The sequence below is a fragment of the Artemia sp. Qi Xiang Cuo genome, chromosome 4 (assembly GCF_049724085.1).
Source record: "Artemia sp. Qi Xiang Cuo chromosome 4, ASM4972408v1, whole genome shotgun sequence".
Lineage (NCBI taxonomy): Eukaryota > Metazoa > Arthropoda > Branchiopoda > Anostraca > Artemiidae > Artemia > Artemia sp. Qi Xiang Cuo.
Window position 1 is genome coordinate 6104747 of NC_142797.1, and position 27535 is coordinate 6132281.

The 27535-nt window shown below is 34.9% G+C and overlaps 1 protein-coding gene across 1 annotated transcript in view; it reads right to left on the reverse strand.

The window, feature by feature from the left end:
• The window catches only part of LOC148952719 (uncharacterized), a 118746-nt gene that overhangs the window by 24047 nt on the left and 67164 nt on the right, over window positions 1–27535 (reverse strand). The window contains exon 7 of the mRNA XM_089087377.1: window positions 9228–9418. Within this exon, the coding sequence (XP_088943503.1) occupies window positions 9228–9418 (191 nt within the window). The remainder of the gene's footprint in view (window positions 1–9227; window positions 9419–27535) is intronic.

Below are 27535 nucleotides of genomic sequence, written 5' to 3' on the forward strand. Positions count from 1 at the left end.
TATTTAGTCCGCAAGAAGTACCTGCCATCGATGAGGCAGTTCACGCTACAGTAGTGTCCAAAGTAAATGAACTCTCCATAAAATTGGATGGATTTATGCTAAATAATAGCCGCTCTACAGTCACCCTGCCAGATGATTTTTAATCGTCCCAAACCGCACTCCCGAGGCCGCTTTACTCTGTGATACTCAAAGACCCTCCAACAGACTTAAAATGCCCAAGCGCAAGCAAAGAATTTATTGACAAACTGTGCCCATTTCTCAAGAAGTACCGCAAGAAGTACCTGCCATCGGTGAGGCAGTTCACGCTACAGTGGTGTCCAAAGTAAATTAACTCTCCAGAAAATTGGATGGATTTATGCTAAATAATAGCCGCTCTACAGTCACCCTGCCATATAAATTTCAATCGTCCCAAATCGTACCCCCGACACTGCTTTACTCTGTGATACTCAAAGACCCTCCAACAGACTTAAAATGCCCAAGCACACGCAAAGTATATATCGAAAAACTGTGCCCATGTCCAGACGGCGATATGCCCGAGTTACGCCGCTCTAATACCGAGTGGAAACTCGTGGTTCGTTCCAGGCATACCGCGAGCCAGATAGTGGATCGAGCTAAACGTGCAAAACCGTCACTCAACATCTCCCTCAAGGAACCTGCTTTTTTAGCCGCGATCAAGCGAGTGACAGAGGACCTAGACGAACAGTCTCTTAAATAGATAATCTCCAAGTGCAATAGAACCCTACTGTGTGGCAGGTCTTGAACATTTAAAGTCTGCTTTCCGACATGAAACGACCTCGATAGCTTTCTCAAAGTCTCAGTGAAAATCGGATATGAACGCCTCCCAGTTGAAGAGTTCGTGTTCTTGCCTCGGCTCTGCTTTAACTGCCACGCAATTGGTCACCTATCTGCAGATTTTAAGAACGGTTCATTATGTTCCAAATGCGGCTCCGCTGATCACAAATCGACGTCCGATACCCCGTGTCAGAAGGCAGCCATTTGCGTTGGTTGCAAGAATCAGGGTCATACTTGCTATAGTGTGAAGTGCCCGAAAACCCGTAGACCCTTGAACTAATGACCTCATCATTAACTCTTTTATCGTGGAATATAAACAGCTCTTTTATTTATAAACTTCCGGTTCTCAAAAGCCTCCTTTCTGAGTTTGGTGTGATTTGTCTCCAGGAAAATTTTGTTACTAAACATAGTCTGAACATACTTGAGCTTGAGGATATGACAACTTATTGTGTACCCGCTAGACAGCTGAACAATAGAGGCCGACCCTCGGGTGGACTTATTATGTTTGTGAAATCAGCTCTCCGTTCGAGTATCTTCGAAGCAAATGATTATTATATAGCTGTGAGAGTGGACTGTTCTGTGTGTATTAGTGTGTATTTTCCCATAGACTACAATAATGACCAGTATGAGCGCAAATTTACGCTATCTTGCGAAAAACTAGGTTCATGTATAGACAAAATTCGATACTTAGGTTTACCTTGCATTATAGCCGGTGACTTTAATTGTAATCTGTCCGAGTCGAATTCTCAAGCTTCACCTCGTACAACACTAGTTAAGGGCTTATTTAGTGATTTCTTGTTTGTTTTAGATAAATCGTCTGATTTTACGTTTGTTCACACGTCCTCGCGAACTTCCACCCTGGACCACGTTGTAGGATCATCAGATTTGTGAGCGGATATAGTAAAGATTGTGTTTGATTGTCAATTGTCTGATTTATCTTCCCATAACTTGCTCTGTCGGTATGACATCTTCTAGTCACCAAACCACACCTCTTGCTCCTTCAGCACCTCGACACCGTCGTAACTGGTCGAAAATTGATCAAGCCTTATTCATCGAGTCGGTAGATTCAGTCCTGAATAAGATCGGCGTCCCATTTCATCTCCTTCAGAAGTCACTCCAGTTACCTCAAAAAGAGGTTTTGATTTGTCTAGATATATATTGCGCAGAAATCTGTCATGCTCTCCACTTAGCAGAAAAACAAGCTGTTCCTTTGCAACGAATTCGTAAAGGAATCATTCCCGGGCGGTCGTCAAATCCAGATCTCGTCATTTCATGTAGTCAAGCAAAAGTTTGGTTTTCAGTATGGAAAGAGTGTGGACGTCCGAAATGGGTCTTGTGAACAGCATACGGATTTTCACGAAGCGAAAATTTTCTAAGGCCCTGGCTCTGCATCGGAAAAATCTAGTCAATCATTATTCTGCCCGTGCCAAATAAGATAGAAATACGATCGTCAAGTTTGTCTCTCGTTCTGCAAAAAAATTCTTCTTCACCATCCCCAGCCGACATCCCTGAAGATGAATGGTATGCCCATTACGAATCGGAGTTCTCAGCTCCTGACCCCTCCATCGAACAATCTTACGAGGCTGCCTTAGATCAGTTTCTATCTTCTCATCCCGATGAAGATTTTATCGTCAGTACCCGTTCTGTTGAAGACGCCATCTGTGGACTCAAATGTAAAGGCTCATCGGGCATTGACGAAGTCAGTACGATACACTTGAAACACGGAGGTATACTTCTCACGGCGCATCTCTCTCTGCTTATGCAGATGATTTTCTCTCAAGGGATTGATCCTGCCTCTTTCTGCATCGGAGATCTGACTCCCATTTCTAAAAAGGGAAAATCTGAAACTCAATGTACAACATTCCGTCCGATAACTGTAGCTACGTCACTGTGCAAGCTCTTCGAGTTACTGTTTATACAGGAACTCAAAAAAGTATGCTACACTCCTCTGGATCAGTTCGGCTTCAAGCGAGGAACTGGATGTGCTGATGCCTTAACAGTCGTTGCTAATGTCTTGATAGATGCCGAATCTTCTGGAAAAAGCCTTTGTTTGGCAGGACACGACAATAGACGTGCATTCGACTCTCTAATCCATGCTGCGATGCTTTTGAAGGCTGGTAAACGTGGGTTCAATCTAGCTGTCATTTGTTCTCTCAGGAATCTGTATTCTAGATTACGGATCCGACTGAAGCTATCTCCTGACAAGGGTTTGACCCCCATTCCGATCACCGGACTAGTTCCAGTCAAGAAAGGAGCGCGTCAAGGAGCAGTCACCTCTCCTGACCTTTTCAATAACTATGTCCTGGATGAAAAACCAACAAAGAGAAAAATCTCTAAAAAAAACAAAGAAACGAGACTGTGGCCAGTGGAGAGAAGACCTATTTTGTAAGCATTTAAATAGTTTTGATAATAATATTAAATTTACAGTTGAGCTTGAGGATAATAATAAATTACCTCTTCTGGATATTTTATTAATTAAAAGGGATCTCCATTTACTTTTTTCGATTTACAGAAAACCAACACACAATGATAGGTATTTAAATTTTCATTCTTGCCACCCTCTGTCGGTGAAAAGGGGGTTGCAATTTCACTAGTGGATAGAGCCTTTAGAATTTGTTCCCAGGAATTTCTGGATTCGGAATTGTTATACTTGAGGGATATTTGGTTTTGTAATAGTTATCCAATTAAGTTCATTGATAAAATAATTGAAAATAGACGGGTTAAACATAATAGTAGGGTTATTGAGGTTTCTCAGTCTTTAGATTTAGTTGTATCAAAAAGTTTCATTTCATTATAATATGTACCTGGTTTGGGTGAGAAACTTTCACGGGTTTTACGTAAATTTGGTATTGATACATGTTTCCAATCGCTGAGGCCAATGAGTAGTTTTTTTAGTTCTGGTAAGGATTTAACTCGGGGAAATTTAGTAAGTGGGGTATATAAAATTCTGTGTTCTTGTGGGAAGTTCTATATTGGTAGGACTCACCAACAATTTGTTAAAAGGTTTATTGAACACCAAAACTCAATAGAAAAAACCCTACAATTAAGCAAGCCACCAGAAACTTTCGTTTCAGCTTTAGCAGAGCATATTTGGCTTCAACAAGATCATTTTGTAAAATTTGATGAAGCCTTAGCTATTTCTAATGATAAGTGTTACACCCAATGGGCGAGGGAAGCCATAGAAATTAAAAAACATATGTTTGCTAACCTTTCCATAAATAGGGACACGGGTAATTTAAATATTGACCCAATTTATGATAACCTTCTAAAGAGTGAATCAACAGTCAATAAGGGAGTAAAGATTTTAAATAATCACCAGGGGACTATTTTACCTGCTAGACCAAAACAATTTGCTTCAGTAATAGCTAACAAAAGGATTATTTCGCAACTGAATAATTAAAGTAATTTACAGTTTTTTTATTTTTCTTCAGTTACTCTGGTGTCCTCACTGAAGTAACTATATATTGCATCTTTTCCCTACGTGGATCAGTTTGCGCCGATTGTACATTTTTTTGTGTTTTTTTTTTGGTGGTGGTTTTATTGGGTTTTTAGTTTTATCTTTTTTTTTTTTATGTTTTTTTTATTGTGTGTCTTTCGTGCTGAAGACGCCTTGTTTGTATACAGGCGAAATATCCACGTTGTTTTGTTTTTGTTGTTTTCTTTTCTCTCCACTGGCCACAGTCTCGTTTGTTCTTTTTTTTAGAGATTTTTCTCTTTGTTGGTTTTTTGTCATGGCTGGCCAGTTCGGCTTAAGATCTTTCATATGTCCTTGATGCACAAGATCAATATCCATCTTCGCTGATTCAGTCATCTGCTAAATTGTCTTTGGTTTGTTACGCGGAGGACATACTGAACCTTAGCCGAACCCTTCAGCGGGCAATTGATATCTTCGACATCCTTGAAGCCGAATATCTTAAAGTTGGAATTCAGTTCAACTCTTCAAAATTGGAAATCGTCCTATTCAATTGGAAAAATGATTTGTGTTTTCCTACCATTGCCCTTGGTTCTAGCTCTGTCCAACCAGATGATCACCTCATTTATCTAGGTTTACCCATAGGTTCGTCTATCCGTCACACCCGAAAACTTCTCCTCGAACAGATCAAACGATGAATTTCAGCGTCTTACGCTTCAGTTGCATCATACAAACTCCGATTTAACCAGCTGTTTCTAGCAAGCTTGTCTATCGCCATCGCTCTTCTTCACATTTTATATGCCACGTCTTTCTGGAAACTTCTCACTAAAACTGACCAGAATATAGTCAGAGTGATGTATTTTCGTTTTCCGAAGTATTTGCTTCGTCTACCTCCGTGGTATAGGAATTCGCATGTAATTGAAAATTTTAAAGTCGCCGACCGTGATATCGCCGTCGCTAGACGAATAGCGAAGCATAATAGATAAATACGCCGAAATCTACACGAATGGTCCCATCTGCTCATTCAGTGAATGAGTGATTCGTTTTCTTTGTTGGTTCAGTTTGTTATAGTTTGTGTCTTCTTTTTTTCTTTTTTTTCTTTTTTCTTTTAAGTGCTCCGTCTTTTTGTATGTTGATTTGACGGGTTTTTCAATATATAAATAAATAAATAAGTAAGAAATTTAGAACATAACTTTAAATATTTTCACGTCTTTGAGAAAAATCAGAACTGAACTCAGAATAAAGTGGAACTTTTATCTTCAGAAGAAAACTTGAACATTTTTGCACTTCTTTGAGAAAACTCAGAATTAAAGTGGAACTCTTTATATTCATGGCGAATATTCACAATCTAAGTATAACTTTTTTCTATCTTCTATGAAAAATTTGAAATAGAACTTTAATTTTTTTCATCTCTTTGAGAAAAATCAGAACTGAAGACGAACCTTTTTATTTTCTTTGGAAAAAAATAGAATTGATGTGTAACATATTTTTTTGCTTTGAGAAAATTCAGAATAGAATTTGAACTATTGTTTACTTTATTAGGAAAATTTATATTTAAACTGGAACTTTTTGGAGAATATTGATTACGAGTATTCATAATATAAGTATAACTTTTTTCTATTTTCTACAGAAAAATTTAGAGAACTGGAGTGGAAGCTTTTTTATTTTCTTTGGAAAGATTAGGATTGAACCGTAACTTTTTTCTTTTCTTTAAGAAAATTTCAGAAGAGAACATGAAATCAGAACTGAAGTGGAACCTTTTTTCTCTTTGAATAAAATTAGAATTGATCACTAACTTGTTTCTTTTCATTGAGAAAATCCAGAAGAGAACTTGAATTTTTCTTCATTTCGTTAAGAAAATTTAGAATTAAAGTGGATTTTTTTATCTTCATGGAGAATATTCAAAATCAAAGTATAACTTTTTTCTATCTTCTACGGAAAAAATTTAGAACAGAACTTTAAATTTTTTTTTATGTCTTTGAGAAAATTAAGAACTGAAGTGGAAGCTTTTTTATTTTCTTTGGAAGAAATTAGAACTGAACTGTAAATTTTTTATTTTCATTGAGTAAATTCAGAAGAGAACTTGAAGTTTTCTTTCCTTCATTTGAGAAAACTCAGAATTAAAGTAGAAAATTTTATCTTGATGGAGAATATTCACTATCAAAGTATAACTTTTTTCTATCTTCAACTGAAAAATTTAGAATAGAACTTTAAATTTCTTATGTCTTTAAGAAAATTAGGAACTAAAGTGGAACCTTTTTTTTATTTTTTTATTTTCTTTGGAGAAAATTAGAACTGAACTGTAATTTTTTCTTTTCATTGTGAAATTTTCAGAAGAGAACTTGAACTTTTCTTCACTTCTTTGAGAAAACTCAGAAATAAAATGGAACTCTTTATCTTCATGGCGAATATTCACAATTAAAGTATAACTTTTTTGTATCTTCTACGAAAAAATTAAAACAGATCTTTAAATTTCTTTTCATCTCTTTGAGAAAAATCAGAACTGAATTGGAACCTTTTTATTTTCAATGTAAAAAATTAGAATTGATCCGTAACTTATTTTTTTATTTGAGAAAATTCAGACGAGAACTTCAGCTTTTCTTCATTTCGTTGAGGAAACGTATAATTAAAGTAGAACTTGTTTTTGAATTCGGAAAATATTAAAGGTAAATTTTTTATGTTTTAAGTATGTTTTATGTAATTTTAGAACATGTAAAAATATAAGGTTGAAAAAAGTGGTTGCGGTTCTTGATGATTCAAATCCATTCGGAAACTTCCGACTGTTAGAAAGGAATAGTTGTTAGCACAAGAGAGGGTTCTATAACCATCCAGATACATTTTTTTATATAAAAATTCCAATATATAGTTGCATGTGTTTCAGTTGGACTATCTCAGACTGTGAAAAATTACTCCAGTTTACAAATGCAACGCATTTAGGAAAGAGAAAAACTTTTAAACATCCTTAAACGACAATAGAACGCAGAAAAAAACTTGACAGTCTAAGGGAATAAACTATAAATTTCAGTCTGACAAAATGTCACATAGTGTCTTTTGAATCACCACAGGCGATATTCCACAAGTGGCTCCACCTTCTACTTGGATTTATATTATTTTCATTTCTTTTTGTTTACGTCTTTGATATTTACGCTTAATTAATAACCTTTACTCTGCCACCAACTGTTTGACAGATTTTGTTGATTTTTGACTCTTAATCTCGAAATTGTGCCTCCTTGTGAGGTTTTACCTTGGGATATAGTTTCTATTATTTTTTAAAAGACCGAAAATACATTCCCTTTTCATTTCTTCCAATTAATGTCCACATTTTAGAATATTTTAGCTAAATTCTCAACCTAAAGGGGGTGGAAGATATGGAAGTTTATTTCCTCCGGATGAAGCTCCTACTATCACTCTTGTTGAAGAGTATTATCTGTTGCTAGGTAAAAAATGAACACCTTGTTCTTTCAATTCTGTTTGGTTCCACGATTTCAGTAAAATTGCCTTTTAAAAATATTTTCACTTTTAGGGTGCGAAAAACAATTAGTTTATTTAATTTTGGCACGAAGCGGCGGTTTTACTCACTTAATTTGAATTAAGTCAAGAACTTCAATAAGTCAAATAAAAGTAAAGAATAAAAAACATCGGTTTTCGATTCTGGTCGTTAAATATGACAGCTTTATTACGACAGGTTTATTGAGACGTGAGGTTTATTATTGCCATGTTTTAAAAGCAAACAAACGGAAATGAAAAAAAAAAAATCCATTAGTCTCTTTTCCTCGAAATAAAACGTTTTGAATGTGACGTACCCAATTAGCCCTAAGATCCTCCCCCACCCCCCAAAAAATATTAAAGTCTTCATAAGTCACATACATTCTTTAATATTTACATCACCTAATTTTGAGAAAGAATGGCGCATGAATGTACCTAGTAAGCCCTTGGATCATCCCCCCTCCGTAAAAAAATATTAAGGATTTCATAAGTCGCCTGCATTGTTTAATATTTCCACCAGCTAATTTTGAAAAAGAAGGTTATAGAAATGTACCATTATTATTATAGTATTATAGCGACCACAACCTAGAAATTCTAACTTTTTCCTTAATTTTCTTTTAATACTGATTGTATTGCTGGATGTTTGCATGAACAGTTGAAGTCGAAGTATCTAATGTTAGTAATTATTATAAGTCGTAATCAGGAATCATTTAGGTCGTGGGGAACTTTTAAAATATAATGTTAATCAAGAAAGTGTCAGAATTGAATGTTCAATCCGTTCGATTGTCTAGCTCCCGAAAGATGAGGTCTGAAAGACGTTCTGATAACCTTTTTCTTATGCATTTGTAAATCTTAATGAAGCCTCTATATTGTAAATTGGAACTGGGTATTTATAATGAAAATTTGAATTGGGTATTACAACGATCACAACCAAGAAATTTAAATTTTTTCCTATCCAAATAATCCCTAAAATATCTCAATCTGTTTATCCCAAATAATCCTCTAGAAGTAATTTCTGAAGGTTTCCTTGTGAATCGACAACTATGCGCAGATATATCTAACCTCCCATGAAGCCTATTGATTTTTCTGTCATAAATTCTTATGAAATTGTATAAAATGAAATTGTGTCAAAACAGATATTGCATAGTTCTACAAGCATATTACGTAAATTCAATGCTAACGTTCCTAGGAGTCCGGTCTGATGTCACTCCCGCTAGTATTCAATGGGCTTGTGGTTCTGATGTCACTTCATACAGCAGTGGAACCCCTTGCCCTACTTTCGTCACCCAAATAAATAAAAAGAATTGTGTATGTGAATGTTCAGTTCACTTCTGAAAAAGTTTAATATTGTGAATTTGATTTTCGAGTCAACAAGATTACCTTCAACATAAATAAAGACGCTGCATCCCATAGGAAGATTACAAATATTTTTTTTTTTTAATAAAACATCTGGCTGAAATCAGCAAGGTAAAATCTCCGTCATTTTCACGTGATAAAATTCACCATTTCGTTTCAGAACTTAGCTTAACGGACAAACCTTATGAAAAGTCGTTGTCTATGATGTGCTGTTTCTAGTGGGCATGTACAAGGGCAATGTGTTTTCTTTTCCCTTGGAACCTGACTAGGGCGAAGTCCACTAATATCAACTACCCTTTTTATATTCAATCGGCATAAAATCGGTTCACAATATGCTGCTTCGATGGATCCTATATACAGAAATTCAATGACCTAGAAGAGAACACAGGTGTTTTATCAATTGGGGATTTGTTGCTTAAAGGCAAGGCGAGGTGTAATAATCAATCACAATAAATTTTTCTTTATTTCTGTTTTATTACAAATTTAAATAATGACTGAAATATCCCATTGCTCCTCTCTTTTCCGTGTTATTTTTGTATCGCTTTCTTTATTTCTTTATTTCTTTATTTCTGTTTTATTACAAATTTAAATAATGACTGAAATATCCCATTGCTCCTCTCTTTTCCGTGTTATTTTTGTATCGCTTTCTTTATTTCTTTATTTCTTTATTTCTTTATTTCTGTTTTATTAAAAATTTAAATAATGACTGAAATATCCCATTGCTCCTCTCTTTTCCGTGTTATTTTTGTATCGCTTTCTTTATTTCTTTATTTCTTTATTTCTTTATTTCTGTTTTATTACAAATTTAAATAATGACTGAAATATCCCATTGCTCCTCTCTTTTCCGTGTTATTTTCGTATCGCTTTCTTTATTTCTTTATTTCTTTATTTCTTTATTTCTGTTTTATTACAAATTTAAATAATGACTGAAATATCCCATTGCTCCTCTCTTTTCCGTGTTATTTTTGTATCGCTTTCTTTATTTCTTTATTTCTTTATTTCTTTATTTCTGTTTTATTACAAATTTAAATAATGACTGAAATATCCCATTGCTCCTCTCTTTTCCGTTTTATTTTTGTATCGCTTACTTTATTTCTTTATTTATTTATTTATTTATTTCTGTTTTATTACAAATTTAAATAATGACTGAAATATCCCATTGCTCCTCTCTTTTCCGTGTTATTTTTGTATCGCTTTCTTTATTTCTTTATTTCTTTATTTCTTTATTTCTGTTTTATTACAAATTTAAATAATGACTGAAATATCCCATTGCTCCTCTCTTTTCCGTGTTATTTTTGTATCGCTTACTAACTTGTACATCGATTCTGAGTTATATCCACTATCTGCGTCCTCTTATGACTTAAACAGATTTACGTATGATTTGGTCAAACATAATTATGGTAACATTTGTTCTATAGACTAAAGTGCATTCTTTATACTATTTAGAAAATATCAAAGCGCAGAAATAATGATAATCCCTAGACGAATATATAATATTGACGCATCGCAGTCAACTGTTTTTATAGTAAAAAACTTGGTTATAGCTTCAGTACTTACTTTTAAGTAAGGGTTCTACGCCCCATCTAGATTACCCATCATTTTACCCCCCATCCCCATTTTCAATTCAATTTCAAATGAAAACAAGTAACATTTTTACAATTTTCCATCATGAGCTTTAAGATCAAAACAGGTGTTGTGAAATAAGAATTTCTTATTAAACTACTAATAAAATGTAATAATTTAATATGGTTTAATGTTTATTGGATAGTTCAATATCTAAATAATTGATATTATCTTTATTTTTTCTTTCAATAACCTTTTGAAATCATACCTTTATCTAATTTTACAAATTTGTTTTCAAGATCAGCTGCTTTAGAATCAAAACGCTTAGGTGCAAATAGATCAACCATTTCACCTTTAAAATCAATAATGATAACGATTTTCTTTCCATATTTAGTTGTAACACATATCATTCCTTCAATCGTGTATTTCATTCCAACGTCTGTATTTCACTCAGCAGAAATTAACATAAGTTGGGCTCAAAGCCCTATGCCTTCCCAAGGCCAGAACATAATTTGCATTTTACTGAAAAAATATAAATGTTTTTACTTTTATAGCTTTAATAAATCGAATAATATTAACATTTTGATTACTAAATATCAGTATATGTATATTACACTGACAATGCACATTCATTTGTACTATTTTCAGTAAAGGTCAAATTAAGTTCTGGCCTTGGGAAGGCATAGGGGTTTTGAGCCCAACTTATTTTAATTTCTGCTCGTTTTGAGTTTGACTCGGTTGTTTACTGTAATTTCTGTTCGTTTTGGGTTTCATTAATTATAGATGCTGATTTGTGGTAGTTTCAAGCTTGGTAGACTATTTGATTTTACTTTTGCTCATTTTTTGTTTAATGGAGTTCTTTACTTTTCATTGAAAAAATTATTTTGTGGAAAAAGTTTTTTCAATTAATTTCTGTTCCTTTGATATTGACACAGTCTTTTCAGGGAAAAAGAAAATAGTACTTTAAATCTTTTCATTTTTTAAGACTATAGTTTGGCCTGCTATTTGTAATGGAGAAAAAATTTCAGCAATTTTTTACAACATACACCCTTTTAAAAATCTGGACACAAATACTAGTGTTTAATTTAGTCTCATACCTCCTCTAGTTGACCTGAAATGGAAAACGTGATACCATTTGCAAAAAACCTGTTTACTTTCCTTGATAGCTGGGATACACTTACGCTATTTTGATTTGGTTATATTTTAATAGCAGAAGTAGCCTCGAAAGTTTGAACATAATACACTCAGTCTTTCTTGGGATACTGCTGAGATGCCTTATTGGGAATTAGCATTAACACGTTGCATTTTGATTTAGTCTTAAGGCAACAATTAGTTTTTAAACGTAATGGGCAAATAAGAGGGTGGGCGTGGGAGGGGGATTAGTTGCTCTCCAATCACTTTCGACTATGAAAAAGGGCATCAGCCCTTTCTATTTTCAATCAAATAAGCCCTTTTCGAAGTTCCCAAGACAACTCCTTCCATACGAAGTGCCCTGGTCTAAACAACAACAACAACAAAAATAATACTGTGTACCCATATCATTATTTATTATAAAAATGTCAAGCCTTCCAATCACTTTCGACTATTAAAAAGGGTACTAGGCCTTTCGATTTCAAATCGAATGAGCCCTTTTTGAGTTTCTACGACAACGCTTTCTATGAACACCTTATATAACCCCAGAGCATAAATTACAACCCTTACCCTAAGGGCTGTTAGGGTGGTTGCTACCCTCTAAGACCTGATTTCCAGAACTTTCAAGTACGTTAAACAAAATGGCTATCTCAAATTTTGATTTGAAGTGTTTGGAGGAATGGTGGGCGCGAGAGGGGGGTTAGTTACCCTCCAATCACTTTCGACAATTAAAGAGGAAACTAGTCCTCTCAATTTTCAATTGAATGAGCCCCTTTTGAAATTTTACGACAACTCTATCTATAATAACCTTATATGCCCCCAGGGCATAACTTACAACCTTGGGGAAATGGTGGGTGTCGAAGGGGTGTTAGTTGCCTTCCAATCCCTTTCCACTATTACAAAGCGCACTAGCCATTTCAGTTTCTAATCGAATGAGCCCTTTTTGAAATTTCTATGACAACGGGTTCCATAAAAACCTTATATGCCCCCAGGGGCACAACTTACAACTCTTGCCCTGAGGGCTGTGAGGGGTTGTCATCCTCAAAGACCTCATTTCCACATTTTTAAACTATGGTGAACAAAATGGCTATCTTAAAATTTTGATTGGATGTGTTTGGGGAAAATATGAGCGTAAGAGGGGGCTAGTTGCCCTCCAATCACTTTCGACTATTCAAAAGGGCAATAGCCCTTTGAATTTCCAATCGAATGAGCCTTTTTTGAAGTTTCTACGATATATGCCCCCAGGGTATAACTTACAAGCCTTGCCCTGAGGGCTGTGGGGGAGTCTCCTCCTCAAAAACATATTTTATATTTTCTGAAATCAACTACGCTGAACAAAATGGTTATCTCAACATTTTGATTGTATATGTTTCGGGAAATGGTGGCCGCGGAAGTGGTGTTAGTTGCCTTCCTATCACTTACGACTATTAAGAAGGGAACAAGCCACTCGAATTTCCAATTGAATGAGCCCTTTTTGAAGTTTCTACGACAGCTTCTTCGATATGAAGTACCCTGGTCTAAAGGAAAAAAATAATAAATAATACATTGGGCCAACATTGTTCTTATATGCCCCCAGGGTATAACTTAAAACCCTTGCCCTCAGGGTTTTGGGGGAGTGACCTCCTCAAAAACATATTTTCTATCTGGAAATCAACTACGCTGAACAAAATGGCTGTATCCAAATTTGGATTGGATATGTTTGGGGAAATGGTGGGCCTGGAAGGGGTGTTAGTTGCCTTTCAATCACCTTAGACTATTAAAAATGGCACTAGCCATTCCAATTTCCAACCGAATGAACCCTTTTCGAAGTTTCAACGACAACTCTTTCGATACGAAACGCCATGGTATGGAAGAAAAAAGAAATGCATTGTTCCAATATCGTTGTTTACTTAGGCAGCGCGATTGCGCTTCTAATAATTCTATTAAAGAAATTTCTGAATCAGAAATAACTTTCTTTCCTTTAATAACCTTTAGTTTTCTTCTCAGAATTATGTCACTCAATGAAAGAATTCTGGGAAGAAATCCGAACACATATCAGAAACAATTTGAGTAATGACACGTTATTTGGTTAGATGGTGTACCTTAGAATTCTAGGGAAAGATTTCTGAAGCGGGAATAATTTATTACCGTTAACGTATGACACATGTGGGTCATTTGCATTATGATTGGGTTGTTAAACAAGTTCGTTTCATGAGCCTCAACGAGTCACACATAGATACTTGGTAAGGAGAGAGTGGATATTGCATCAAAACGGTCTATTGTTCTGACTTTTCTAACTTCATGATCCCCCTCATGTATTTATTGGGATCCCTATTTTTCATGATCTTGTTGTTGACCTGAAAGAAAACAAAAACAATCATTAATTTCTCTAGAATAAAAAATCCTCCTACTTGGCCGCCAAAACCCTGCAGAAGATTTTTGGAGGACGTTTGGAACCAGATGTCATGTATAACACACCGTAGAATAAAAACTCCTCCTGCTTGGCCACCAAAATCATGCAGAAGATTTTTGAAAGTCAAGTAGGAGGAGTTTGTATTCTAAGAGGTGTAATACATGACGTTTGGTTCCAGACACATCATCTGCAGGATTTTGGAGGCCAATTAGAAGGAGTTTTTATTCTAGAGAAATTAATAAATTTTTTTCTTTCAGATTAACAACAAGATGATAAAAAATAACGATCTAAATAAATACACCAGCGGGATCTTGAAGTTGGAAAAGTCAGAACAACAGACCTTTTTGATGCTATGGAGCAAAATAGTTGAATTGACTGCTGGAAATAGTGAAGTTCGTAGCACCAAGAACCCACTGGATAAAAAAAGACGAGAAAAGGAAGACAGTAACGGACAGTTTATAGCTGAAATTAAAGCTAATTTATAATTTGGAAAAAGCTATGGATGTATCTAGCTGGATATAGAAGTTAAACCACACACCTGCACAATTTTTGCCAGGGTGATCCTCAAAATAAGGAAAAGCGTTATTTTGATTATATATATCGTAAGTCAAATCAACCGTAAAAAGTTTACATTATAAGTTTACACATAAGTTTACGTTACTTAGTGCATGATTTTCCTGGACTACCATTCTGTGGGAAATGCTATTACAGCATCGTTGAAAAAGATACAGTTATACGAAAAGCCTTAGAAGAGGATAATGAGCTACAAATGTTTGCTGTGGAGCCTTCCAGTGAAACTGCTGTTTCAAATAATGTTTTGGTTACTTTTGAAGGGATGAATATTTAATTCTTGTTTAATATACAATTGCAACATAATAAAAGACTGGTTTCGGATCATGCACTCAGGAAACAAGTTTCATAGTAAGCCCACGCAGATCTTATTTATATGTTACACTTTTACCGACTTTGTGCAATATTTATAGCCATTTAATTTTACCTGTTTCACATATTTCTCATGAGGAGAAAACTGTAATATTTTCCGTAAATAATTTTCTCTTTTAATGATTTTTTATTAGTCAATTCACCCGACTCATGCATAGCAAGTAATTCTAAATAGAATGAATAAGTAGTTTAATGCTCAGGCTTTCTTTCTGCTGTTCTTAGATTAATTAAAAAAAACTTTTTCCACAAAATAAGTTTTTCAAAGAAAAGTAAAGAACTACATTAAACAAAAAATTAGCAAAAATAAAATAAAATAATCTACCAAGCGTGAAACTACCACAAATCAGGATCGATAAATAAATGAAACCCAAGACAAACTGATATTACAACAAATAACTGAGTCAAACTCAAAACGAGCAGATATTAACATAAGTCGGGCGCAAAACCCCAATACCTTCCCAAGGCCAGAACAAAATTTGCACTTTACTGAAAAAAATGTAAATATTTTTAGTTTTATAACTTTAATAAATCAAATAATATTAACATTTTGATTACTAAACATCAGTATATGTATATTAAACTGACAATGCACATTCATTTGTATTTTTTCAGTAAAGTGCAAATTTTATTCTCAATTCCAATCGAATGAGCCGTTTTTGAAGTTTCTACGACGACGCGTTCTATTAAAACCTTATATGCCCCAAGGGCATAACTTACAACCCTTGTCCTGAGGGCTGTGGGGGAGTGTCTTCCTCAAAGACATAGTGTCTATCTGGAAATCCACAAAACTGAACAAAATGACTATCTAAAAATTTTGATTGGATGTGTTCGGGGAAAAGGTGGGCGAGAGAGGGAGACTAGTTGCCCTCAAATCACTTTCGAATATTAAAAAGGGCACTAGACCTTTGAATTTTCAATCAAATGAGACATTTTTCAAGTTTCTAAGATAAATATTCCAATAAAAACTTATATGCCCCCAGGGCAGAACTTATAACCCTTGTCCTGAAGACTGTGGGGGTAGTGTCCTGCTCAAAGTCAAAATTTCTTGAACTTTAATTGCGTGGAACAAAATGGCTATCTCAAAATTTAATTTGGATGTGTTTGGGGAAATGGTGCGGAAAGGGTGGTAGTTGCCTTCCAATTACTTTCGACTATTAAAAAGGGCATAGTCATTTCAATTTCTAATCGAATTAACCCATTTTGTAGTTTATACGACAACGCGTTCTATAAAAACTTTATATGCCCCCAGGGCATAACTTACAATCCTTGTCCTGAGGGCTGTGATGGGGATGTCATCCTGAAAGACTTAATTTACAGAACTTTTACAGAACAGAAATTTACTTAAAACTACGTTGAATAAAATGGCTATCTTAAAATTTTGATTGGATGTGTTTGGGGGAAAGGTTGGCGTGAGAGGGGGGTTAGATGCCCTCCAATTACTTTCGACTATTATAAAGGGCACTAGCCCTTTGAATTTCCAATCGAATGAGCCTTTTTTGAAGTTTCTACGGCAACGCCTTCTATAAAAACCTTATATGCCCCCAGGGAATAACTTACAACCCTTGCTCTGAAGGCTGTGGGGGAGTCTCCTCCTCAAAAACATAATTTCCATTTGGAAATCAACTACGCTGAACAAAATGGCTATCTAAAAATTTAGATTGGATGTGTTTCGGGAAATCGTGGGCGTGGGTGTTAATTGCCTTCCAATCACTTTCGACTATTAAAAAGGGCACAAGCCACTCCAATTTCCAGTTGAATGAACCCGTCTTAAAGTTTCTACAGCAACATCTTCGATACGACGGGCCTTGCTCTAAAGGAAAATAATAATAACTGATACATTATAGAGACATGGTTATTATATACCCTCAAGCCAGAGCTGAAAACCGTTGCCTTAAGTGGTGTATAGGATCTTCCCCTTCAAAAACATATTTTCTATCTTGAAATCAACTACGCTGAAAAAAACGGCTCTCAAAATTTTGATTAGATGTGTTTGGGGGAATGATGGGTGTGACCGGGGGGGGGGGGCTACTTGCCCTCCAATCACTTTAGACTATTAAAAAGGGCACTAGCCCTTTGAATTTCCAATAGAATGCTCCTTTTTTGAAGTTTCTACGACAGCGCCTTCTGTAAAATCCTTATATACCCCAGGGCATAACTTAGGTATAAATGCCCCCAGGGCATAACTTAGAACCCTTGTCCTGAGGGCTGTGATCGGTTTGTCATCCTGAAAGACCTAATTTACAGAACTTAAAACTACGTTGAATAAAATGGCTATCTCAAGATTTTGATTGGATGTGTTTGGGGAAAAGGTGGGTGTGAGAGGGGGGTTAGTTGCCCTCCACACTTTCGAATATTAAAAATGGCACTCGCCCTTTGAATTTAAAATCGAATGAGCCTTTTTTGAAGTTTCTATGACAACGCCTTATATAAAAACCTTATATGCCCCCAAGAAATAACTTACAACCCTTGCCCCGAAGGCTGTGGGGGAGTGTCCTCCTCAAAAATATATTTTCTATCTGGAAATCAACTACGCTGAACAAAAAGACTATCTCAAAATTTTGATTGGATGTGTTTGGGACCTGAGTTTTTGTTATATGATCCTTGAACTACTTTTAACAAAATGGCTATCTCAAAATTTTTATCGGATGCATTTGGGATATAAAGGGAGTGATGGGTCTAGTTGCCCTCCGATGTCTTTTGACTATTAAAAAGTGAACTGGAACTTTCAATTTCCAATCAAATGAGTTCTTCCGGGAGTTTATACGAGCATTTCTTCCATAAGAACCATATATGCATCCAGGGCATTACTTACAACGCCTGCCCCGGGCCTGGGGGGTTGTGTCGACACTGAAGTCTTTGCGAACTATTTTAACAAAATGACCATTTAAAATTTTTTATCGGATGCATTCGGGAAAAGAAAGCATGGGATGGTGAGGGCTAGTTTTCTCCGATCAACTTTTTTTTTTAATGTTCACTAAAACTTCCAATTTCCAATCGAATGAGCCCCCTTTGAAGGTTATACGACAACCCCTTCCATATGAAGTACCTCTGTGGATAAAAGTAAATAATAAAAAATTGGAGCCGTATTGCCCTCACTATAGGCAATGCTATAGCGTTGTCTCTGACTAAGTCTTGTTGTAAATAAAATTCTAAATTCTTATAATGCACAACATAATTTATTTTATTGTTTAAAGTTGTACTTCATTTATATTGAAAATGTCCAGGAGATAGTAGTAAATTTTTATGTAAATTGTTTAAGTCTCTTTGATATTCTAAATCAACTTCGTAAATGGCTCCTTTATTATCCCTATTCATTTTTGATTGAACATAATATTTTAATTGTTGGTAATAGTCTGAGGTGTTGTTTTCTTTTAAATGGTAGGGTATTTTTATAACTTTAAAATAATTTTCAGGTAAATTTTGGGACACTGCCCAACCATATCAGTTATTATAATCTAAATAAATTAAATAATTTGAAGGTCTTGTTTTATCAAAGTTTTTCGTATATTTATTATTTGGTTTAGCATATCTTTTCATACACAGAGATACACCTCCTCTTCATCCCTTTTCAATAAAGGTATATAAAGGTATATCGTAAAGGTATATCGTCATAAAAAATAATGGAATTTTAGCTTTAGAGTGTTTGAGAAAAGCATGTTAGTCCCGGTGCTGAGAAGAAGTGCAGTGGATCTAGTTTATAATTATTTAAACATACATTTCTAAAATTTTCAATGACATCTGATAAAATTAAAATATCACTTTGTAGATATAACTTGGTATAATCTAAGATTGTTTTACATTAAATAATTTCCATACAGGTTTTTCTCTTTTATAATCTTCTTCAGAAATATTTTTCTCTGTTAATTTAAAATAAAACTTGTCTATTGAAGGTAATTTTGCATAATTTATTTTTCCATAGCTATCAATATATTCATAGGGAAAATCCATTTCTTTGCTATTTCTTTAAATTCTTCAGTATTTTGAAATACATCAGAAGTATACTTAAAAATTTTTCTTAAACAGTTGCAATTTATTTTAAATTCAAATTTAGCTAAATTTCAGAAAGTCTATTTAACGATGAAGCCACAAAACGGAGTGAATCTATGAAATGCATTTCGTATTAGATTTAATTAACAGTTATTTTTTTTATAAAACGATATAAAACCCTCCGCTGAATCAAAAATACTGTTATGAGGTACTAATTCTCTAAGAAATAAATGAGAGTCATGTTTTGAGAGATTATGTATTACAATATGGATATACTTAGGAATTCTACAGTTTTATTACATTCTGCATCAGTAAATCCCCATATATTACCAGTCATATGATCGTTATATAATTGGAAATTATGATTTACTATTTCCTTTTCAAGAATATGACAGCATTTATTAGTTTTATTGTTCCATTTTTCGCTTACTTGTTCTTGTGCATAACCATGATCACTCTGTTTATTTACATACTCATTGGCTATTTCTGTACACACATCTGTTACGGTAGTTACAAAATGCCCGCAAGCATCTTCACCAATGTATTCTTAATATTTGTTTTGTGTTGTATTAAGAGAACAACATACTTGGAATCCAAAAGCAAATGACTTTTTCTCTGCTACTTTAATGGTCTTTTTATGTTCCTTATGATTAAATTCTTCATTATACGATTCAAAAATGGCTATTACATAATAGGGTACTGTCATTTGCTTTGATATTTTATTAAATTCAATTCCTGGTTTTGGCATAGTTATGTCAGGATCTTCACAATTTCTGTTTTTGTTATGTTTTTCAAATTTGCTTTGTTCATTCAAGTGTCTTACACAGATTGTACATCGACAAATTTTATGCTCATTTTTAGTTATTTGAGATGCAAATAATCTACTTAAATCTTTAATTAAAACATAATGATTATAGAAATAGAGTAAGTTAATCACATGTGTAGAAGTTTTTCCATTGATCTTAGTTTTAGGAATATGAGATCTAACCCCTTTACTTATTTCAAATAAACTAATTTTAGTATCATATTTGCTTTCAAATTTATAAATATCTTGATATAAATATAGAAAAAAATAATTTTTCCTATAATTTCCTAATATAAATATAGGAAAATAAATAATCCCTTGAAAGTTAAATTCATTTTCATAAGATTGATATTTTGATAGTCTATCAACATGTCTATCATTCGCTGAGTGAAGATAAATGAGTATTGACCAAAAAGGAATTAACTATCATTATTTTTTATATTCATGCAAGCTTTTTTATTTTTTACAAATTCAGGTAGTTCTTTCTATAATTTGGTAATCTTGACATTCTATAATCTATTACATCAACTCTTTCAAATTGCAAGCCTGATCTGGGCGTATGCTTTACGACTAATGTATGTATATTCCTGTGATTACTATTTAGATGACTTCGATCGATATCACTATTTTAATTAAAAATCCAGGAATAGCTATGATAATGGATAAGTTCAAGTTCTTCGTTATCATTCTAAGCATAAAATATTACACGTGTTGTAAATTGAATCTTCTAACTACCTCTATCATTCACTCTATTTTTCAAATCTCTAACAACAGAGTCGAAAAGTGGAGTAAAATCAACCCATTTTCATTCATTAAAATGTTAACTGTAAGGTAATTTTCTCTAATTCATTAAATACTTGGATTATTATCGGTTCTTCCTCTTTAAATGTATACGCTGGAATATCTCGAAGTTCTTGTATTTTTTTCTTATTTATAAATAAATTTGAAATATCTATGTTCCGTTCTTTTTTAACACTCTCTCTCAGGACTTCCAACTCAAAAAAGAGTACAAATCAAAACCAAAAAAGAGTGCAAGTTGTTAAAAGCGTGTGCAAGTCAAAAACCACTTTCACTGTCCTGACAATTCTTACGCCATTTGCACATAATTATCAGTTATCCTTCGATCCATAAACATATTATCTTTAATATATTCAAATGTATTTAAAATAAAGTTAGGAAATCAACCTCCAAATAATCAGTTAGATAATGATTATCATTCTTTTTTTTAGCTTAAAAGGTAATGCTCTACTTGAAATTTGCAGCTGTTTATTTTGACTGCTTAGATCTTTAACTGAACTATAGTTCACTGCATCCAATGTTTAGCTAAAGTTTTGTCGCCGTTTGTTTAGTTTTGTCGCAGTAATGTTTAGTTAAAGTTTTATCCAAACGTTTTGAAAGGAATAGAAGAGGTCCATGTAACTAATCGTGAATTATAGCTGACTTCACTGTGATCAAGTCAAGTACCGTACCCTAGCACAGCGAAAACAAAATGGAAGCAGAAACAAAACGGATATATCATCCTTCAAAACAGCACACAAAATTGCGTGCTTGTTGCATTTTTATTTGCTTTTTATCACGTTGTGCCTCAGTTTCACCCAGCAAATTCGGAAACCGTTAAAGAACAGGCAAAAGAGTGTCCACATCCCCAGATAAGGCGATGTGGACTTAAGCATTTGAAATTTTGCAACGTTAGGTCATTGTAGTCAATATATTTGCTCATTTGCGAGCACAATTCCAAAAAAAATTCAGACAGCTCATCTGGATGCAATGAACCTGCTGAGCACTCAATAGGCCAGTGTTTTGTATGCTTCTCATGAGGCGCAGCGCATTTGGTCCCAACTTTATACAATCAAGTGGAAGAAAATGAGCTGGGCTAAGCCGAACTTTAAATGGATCTTATACACGCCCTATTTCTTCATTTTTGACAAAGCACTTGAGGAGCAACAGATACGTTTGTCACAAAATTTCTAAAAGCCTGTGAATCCATCTTCCCTCAGCCTGAAACTCTTTGTTTAGTGCATTGATCTTTTGTAAGACAAATGAAATAAAATACTAAGTAACTTTCACAGATACACGGATAAAAACAAGAATTTTATTAGCCTTTCCTTTGGCTCCTCTATATCCAGCGGAGACACCTTCTCCATGGTTGTCAAAGAATAAATGGAGCGGGTTCCACTGCTCAAGGATCCGTTTCAATAAAAGTCTCAAGGGTGAGCCATCGCGTACTTGAAGTCTGCGGAACCTTATGGTTTTCCACATGACCGAAATTTTGGTAGATCTTTATTTTCATCGTGTCTTTTTGGGCTATTCGCCACATATGCAACTACGTCCCGAATAAAAATGTCAATTCCATCAGGGAACTTCTTAGCTTCATATGCAGAACAGAGAGAAAAGGAATGGCTAGTGTAGCCTAGCACAAACAAATCTGGCACATATTCTTTTAACAGTACACCAAGACCTTTCTGATGTCTAGTGTTAACACTGGCATTGTCAAATCCAATCGCCATCAAATTTTACAAAGGTATTCCTAGGCTTTCCAAATGTACAAGTATTAGACGTTTTTGCCCTTCTGAACTGGCATCACTTACTGACAAAAGCCCCTGAAAGTCTTCACGCACTGTATCTTTGAAGTCTGTACTCTACTATAGGGATCAAGACCTTCTGGCAAGATTTATCGGTTGATTCGCCAACTGTTAAAGAGATATAAGCTTTCTTCAGTTCAAAAGAAAACCCATCTCTTTCTGCAGGGGCAATAACGTATCTAATTATCCCACTAGTTTTAATTCTGCCCTGATTGAAGCTTTTAAAAAATTCTGAGTCTCCAAAAGAATTTTTCAGGACTGGGATGAAAGTGTCCATTTTTGTAAAGGGAAAGTCTTCCAAGACGACCCACGACGTTAGCTTCAAGCTGGCTTCAATTATAGACTCAACATGTAATTTTTTGGGAAGGTCTTCCTACTGCAGCATTGATGTCTGGTTGTTCTGAACCCTGCTCTTGTGGAAGTTTGTTTGAAGATGGTACCTCACGTTTGCCACACATTCGATTATGTGTTTATAACACACTTTACAGTAAGCTAAGTCCTGGCATGATTTAAAAAGAACGATGAGAAATTAAATAAAAAAACGAGTTTTCATAAATGCATGCAAAAAGCAACATTAAAATTTCAACTACACAGAAATTACGCAGAATATAAAAGGGTTTATATGCGTTATAGATCATTGATCATTAAGCTGATGTTTGAATATTATCCCTATTCTTTAAAAAATAATCTTGAAACACACGGGTCACTTAACTAGAACAATAAGAAGCTTTTTTAAAAGTACTAAAAAACTTTAGCGTGAAGAGCGAGGTGTTGGGGAGGGGGCGACCCTCTTCAAATACGTAGTAATTTCTGTTAGTTTTAGTTTTAATGTTGCTCCTTACTTTCAGTCGAAAGAACTTCCTGTTTTTTAATAGTGTAAAAAACCAAGGCTGAAACAAGTATGCAAAAAAGAAAAAACGCTTGGACAGAAAGACTAACCACCTTTTTTCTCTTTCCCTCTTTCTTGTACAAGATTACTTGCTTACTGTATAAGCTCTCGGGAATGTTAAAAGGGGTGATTAGCCTATTCTACAATCAGCTTTGCTTAAAATTGAGAATTTAAGAACTCTATTATTCAAACTTTTTAGGGATTGATGATTTGCATAGAAAATTAGAAGAACATGGTTTTACTGTATCAAAAAGTAAAATCAAAGAAGTGTTACAAAATCAAAATATTTATTCTTTACACCATCCAGCTTATCATACATTAAAAAGAGGATGCGTTTGCATTCAAAGTGTCAATTACCAGTGGCAATCAGATCTAGTTGATATGCAGCAGTATAAGAGTAAAAATAATAATTTTAATTTTACTCTTACACTCATTGATTGTTTTAATAAATATGCTTGGTGTATTCCTTTAAAGGATAAAACGGGTACGGATAATTATTAGTGATTTTACAGATTTACTTAAACATAGAAAACCTAAAAAATTAAAAACAGATAAAGGTAAAGATTTTGTTATGAAAAACTTTCAAGTATTGTTCAAGAGTCATGAACTTCATTAGTTCTCATCTGAAAGTGAATTGAAAGCTCAAAATATTGAACAGTTTAATAGAACGATCAAAGAAAAATTGTGGAAATATTTTACTCATAACAACACAAAACGTTTGATGTGCGTTACCCTCTTTCGTTGACAATTATAACAATTATTATCAACGATACATCAAAATGAAACCAATAGAAGCGAGTAAAAAAGGAAATCAAAATAAAGTGTACACTAATTTATTGCCTGATGTCGAAGACCAAAAACCATCCATAAACAAATTCAATGATAGCGATTTGGTAAGAATTAATAAAAGTCAAGGTGCTTTTAATAAAGGTTACCTGCCCAATTACACAACTGAAGTGTTTCAAATAGCTGCAGTGAAACATACAACCTCTATAGCTTATGAACTGTCGGATAAAACTGGCAAATTCAGCATAGTGAAAAGTAGAGAAATACAAAGAAATATAGTTCAAGAGCGTTCCTTAGAGCAAGCTGGATTTCGTGACTATGTTGAAAAGTTGGGTGCCCCAATCGTTGAAGCAGAAGAAAAAAATACAAATATGATTACTGATAAAACAAATGAAAATGACACTAATTTAAAAAGACGATTTAAACAACTGGATCAGTCTTTAAGCAGCGCAGCAAGTTTACAAGCTCACTCAAGTCAAGCTATTTTACCCCCGAATAAAACCAAATTTCATTGTTTGAGCTTGAGAAAAAAGGGTTTGAGCAAAAAGGTGTGTGTGTTGGGAGGGGGGGGCGAAAATGCTCTCCGATCTCTTTTGACTCTTAAAACTGAATTAAAAATGTCAAATTCCAATGAAATGAACCCTCTCTGAAGTTTGTACGACTATCCCTTCCATAAGAACCATATATGCCTTCAGAGCATAATTTACAACGCCTGTCCCCAGGTACTGGGGGATTGTGTCAACACCTGAGTTTCTTTAATCTGACCCTTGAACTATTTTTGACAAAGTGGTTATCTCAAAATCTTATTGGACGTATTTGGGGAAAAAGGGGCATGGAGAGGGGGATAGTTACCCTCCAATCTCTTTTGACTCTCAAAAACTGAACTAAGACTTTCGATTCCTAATTAAATAAGCCCTCTCTGAAGTTTTTATGAGCATCTCTTTCATAAGAACCATATATGCCACAAGGGCATAACTTACAACGCTTGCCCTCGGGTCCTAGGGGGTTGTGCTGACCCCAGAGTTTTCGCTATACAATATTTGAACTATTTTTTAACAAAATGGCTATCTCAAAGTTCTTATCGGGCGGGTTTGAGCAAAAGAGGGTGTATGGGGGGGGGAAGGGCTAATTGCGCTCTGATCTTCTTTGACTCTTAGAAACTGAAGTAAAACTTTCAAATTACAATGAAATGAGCCCACTCTGAAGTTTATACGAGCGTCCCTTCCATAACAACCATATATGCTCCCAGGGCATAACTTGGAACGGATGCCCCTGGACCCTGGGGGGAGATTGTGTCGATACCTGAGCTTTTGTTATATGATCTTTAAACTATTTTTAATAAAATGGCTATCTCAAAATTTTATCGGATATATTTGGGATACAAAGGGCGTGAGGGGGCTAGTTGCCCTCCGATCTTTTTTTACTCTTAAAAGTGAACTGGAATTTTCAATTTCCAATCAAATGAGTTCTTTTGGAAGTTTATACGCGCAGTGCTTGCATAAGAACCATATATGCCCTCAGGGCATAACTTACAACACCTAAAAGTGCACTAAAACTTCCAATTTCCTATCGAATGAGCCCCCTTTGAAGGTTATACGACAACTTCTTTCATATGAAGTGCCTCTGGGAAAAAAGTAAATAATAAAACATTGGAGCCGTATTGTCTTTACTATAGGCAATGCTATAGCGTTGCCTCTGACTAAGCCATGTCGTAAATAAAATCCTAAATTCTTATAATGCACAAAATAGTTTATTTTAGTATTTAAAGTTGTACTTCATTTATATTGAAAATGTTCAGGAGCTAGTGGTAAATCTTTATGTAAATTGTTTAACTCTCTTTGATATTCTAAGTCAACTTTGTAAATGGCTCCTTTATTATCCCTATTCATTTTTAATTGAACGTAATATTTTATCAGAAGCGACACTATAGCGTTGCTTATAGTAAAGGCCATACGGCTTCAATGTTTTATTATTTATTTTTTTCCAGAATATGGAAGGGGTCGTCGTAGAATTTTCAAAGAGGGCTCATTCAATAGGAAATCGAGAGTTATAGTGCCCTTTTTAATAGTCAAAAGTGATTGGAGGGCAACTATCCCCCCCCCACGCCCGTCATTCCCCAAAACACATCCAATCAAAATTTTGAGATAGCCATTTTGGTCAACGTAGTTGATTTCCAGATAGAAAATATGTTTTTGAGGAAGACAATCCCCCACAACTCTCAGGGGAAGGGTTTTAAGTTATGCCCTGGGGGCATGTAAGACTTTTATAGAAGACGTTGTCGTAGAAACTTCAAAAAAGGCTCATTCGATTGGAAATGCAAAGGGCTAGTGCCCTTTTTAATAGTCGAAAGTGATTGGAGGACAACTAACCCCCCTCTCACGCCCACCATTTCCCTAAACACATCCAATCAAAATTTTAAGATAGCCATTTATTCAAGGTACTTTTAGATTCTGGAAATTAGGTCTTAGAAGATGACGACCCCCCACAGCTCTCTGGACAAGGGTTTTATGTTATGTCTTGGGGACATATAAGGTTTTGTATAGACAGCGCTGTCGCAGAAACTTCAGAAAGGGCTAATTCGATTGGAAATTTAAATGGCTAGTTTCCTTTTTAATAGTCGAAAGTGATTCTAATGCAACTGACACACCTTCCACGTCCACCATTTCCCAAAACATATCCAATCGAAATTTTGATATAGCCATTTTGTTCAACCTAGTTGAAAGCTCTGGAAATTATATGTTTGAGCAGGACACTCCCCCTACAGTCTTCAGGAGCAAGGCCTATAATCTATGCCCTGGGGGCATATATGGTTCTTATGGAAGGAATGCTCGTATAAGCTTCAAAGAGGGCTCATTTGATTGGAAATGGAAAGTTATAGTTACCTTTTTAAGCTTCAAAAGATATTGGAAGGTAACCTGCCCCCCCCCTAAGCCTTTTTTCTCAAATACATCCAATAAAAATTTTAAGATAGCTATATTGTTACAAATAGTACAAAGATCAAATAACAAAAACTCCGGTGTCAGACACAACCCCACAGGGCCCGGGGGACGGCGTTGTTAGTTATGCCCTGGGGGCATATATGGGTCTTATGGAAGGGATGCTCGTATTAACTTCAAAAAGGGCTCATTTGATTGGAAATCGAAAGTTCTAATTCAATTTGTAATAGTCAAAAGAGATTGGAGGGCACCTAGCCCCCCCCCTCCACGCCCTTTGTTCCTCAAACACATCCAATAAGAACTTTGAGATATCTTTTGTTTTAAAGTTGTTGAAAGACCATATAACGAAAACTCAGGGGTCGACACAGCCCCCCCTGGGCCCGAGGGCAGGTGTTGTAAGCAATGCCCTGGGGGAATATATGGTTCTTATTGAAGGAATGCTCGTAAAAACTTCAGTGATGACTCATTTGACTAGA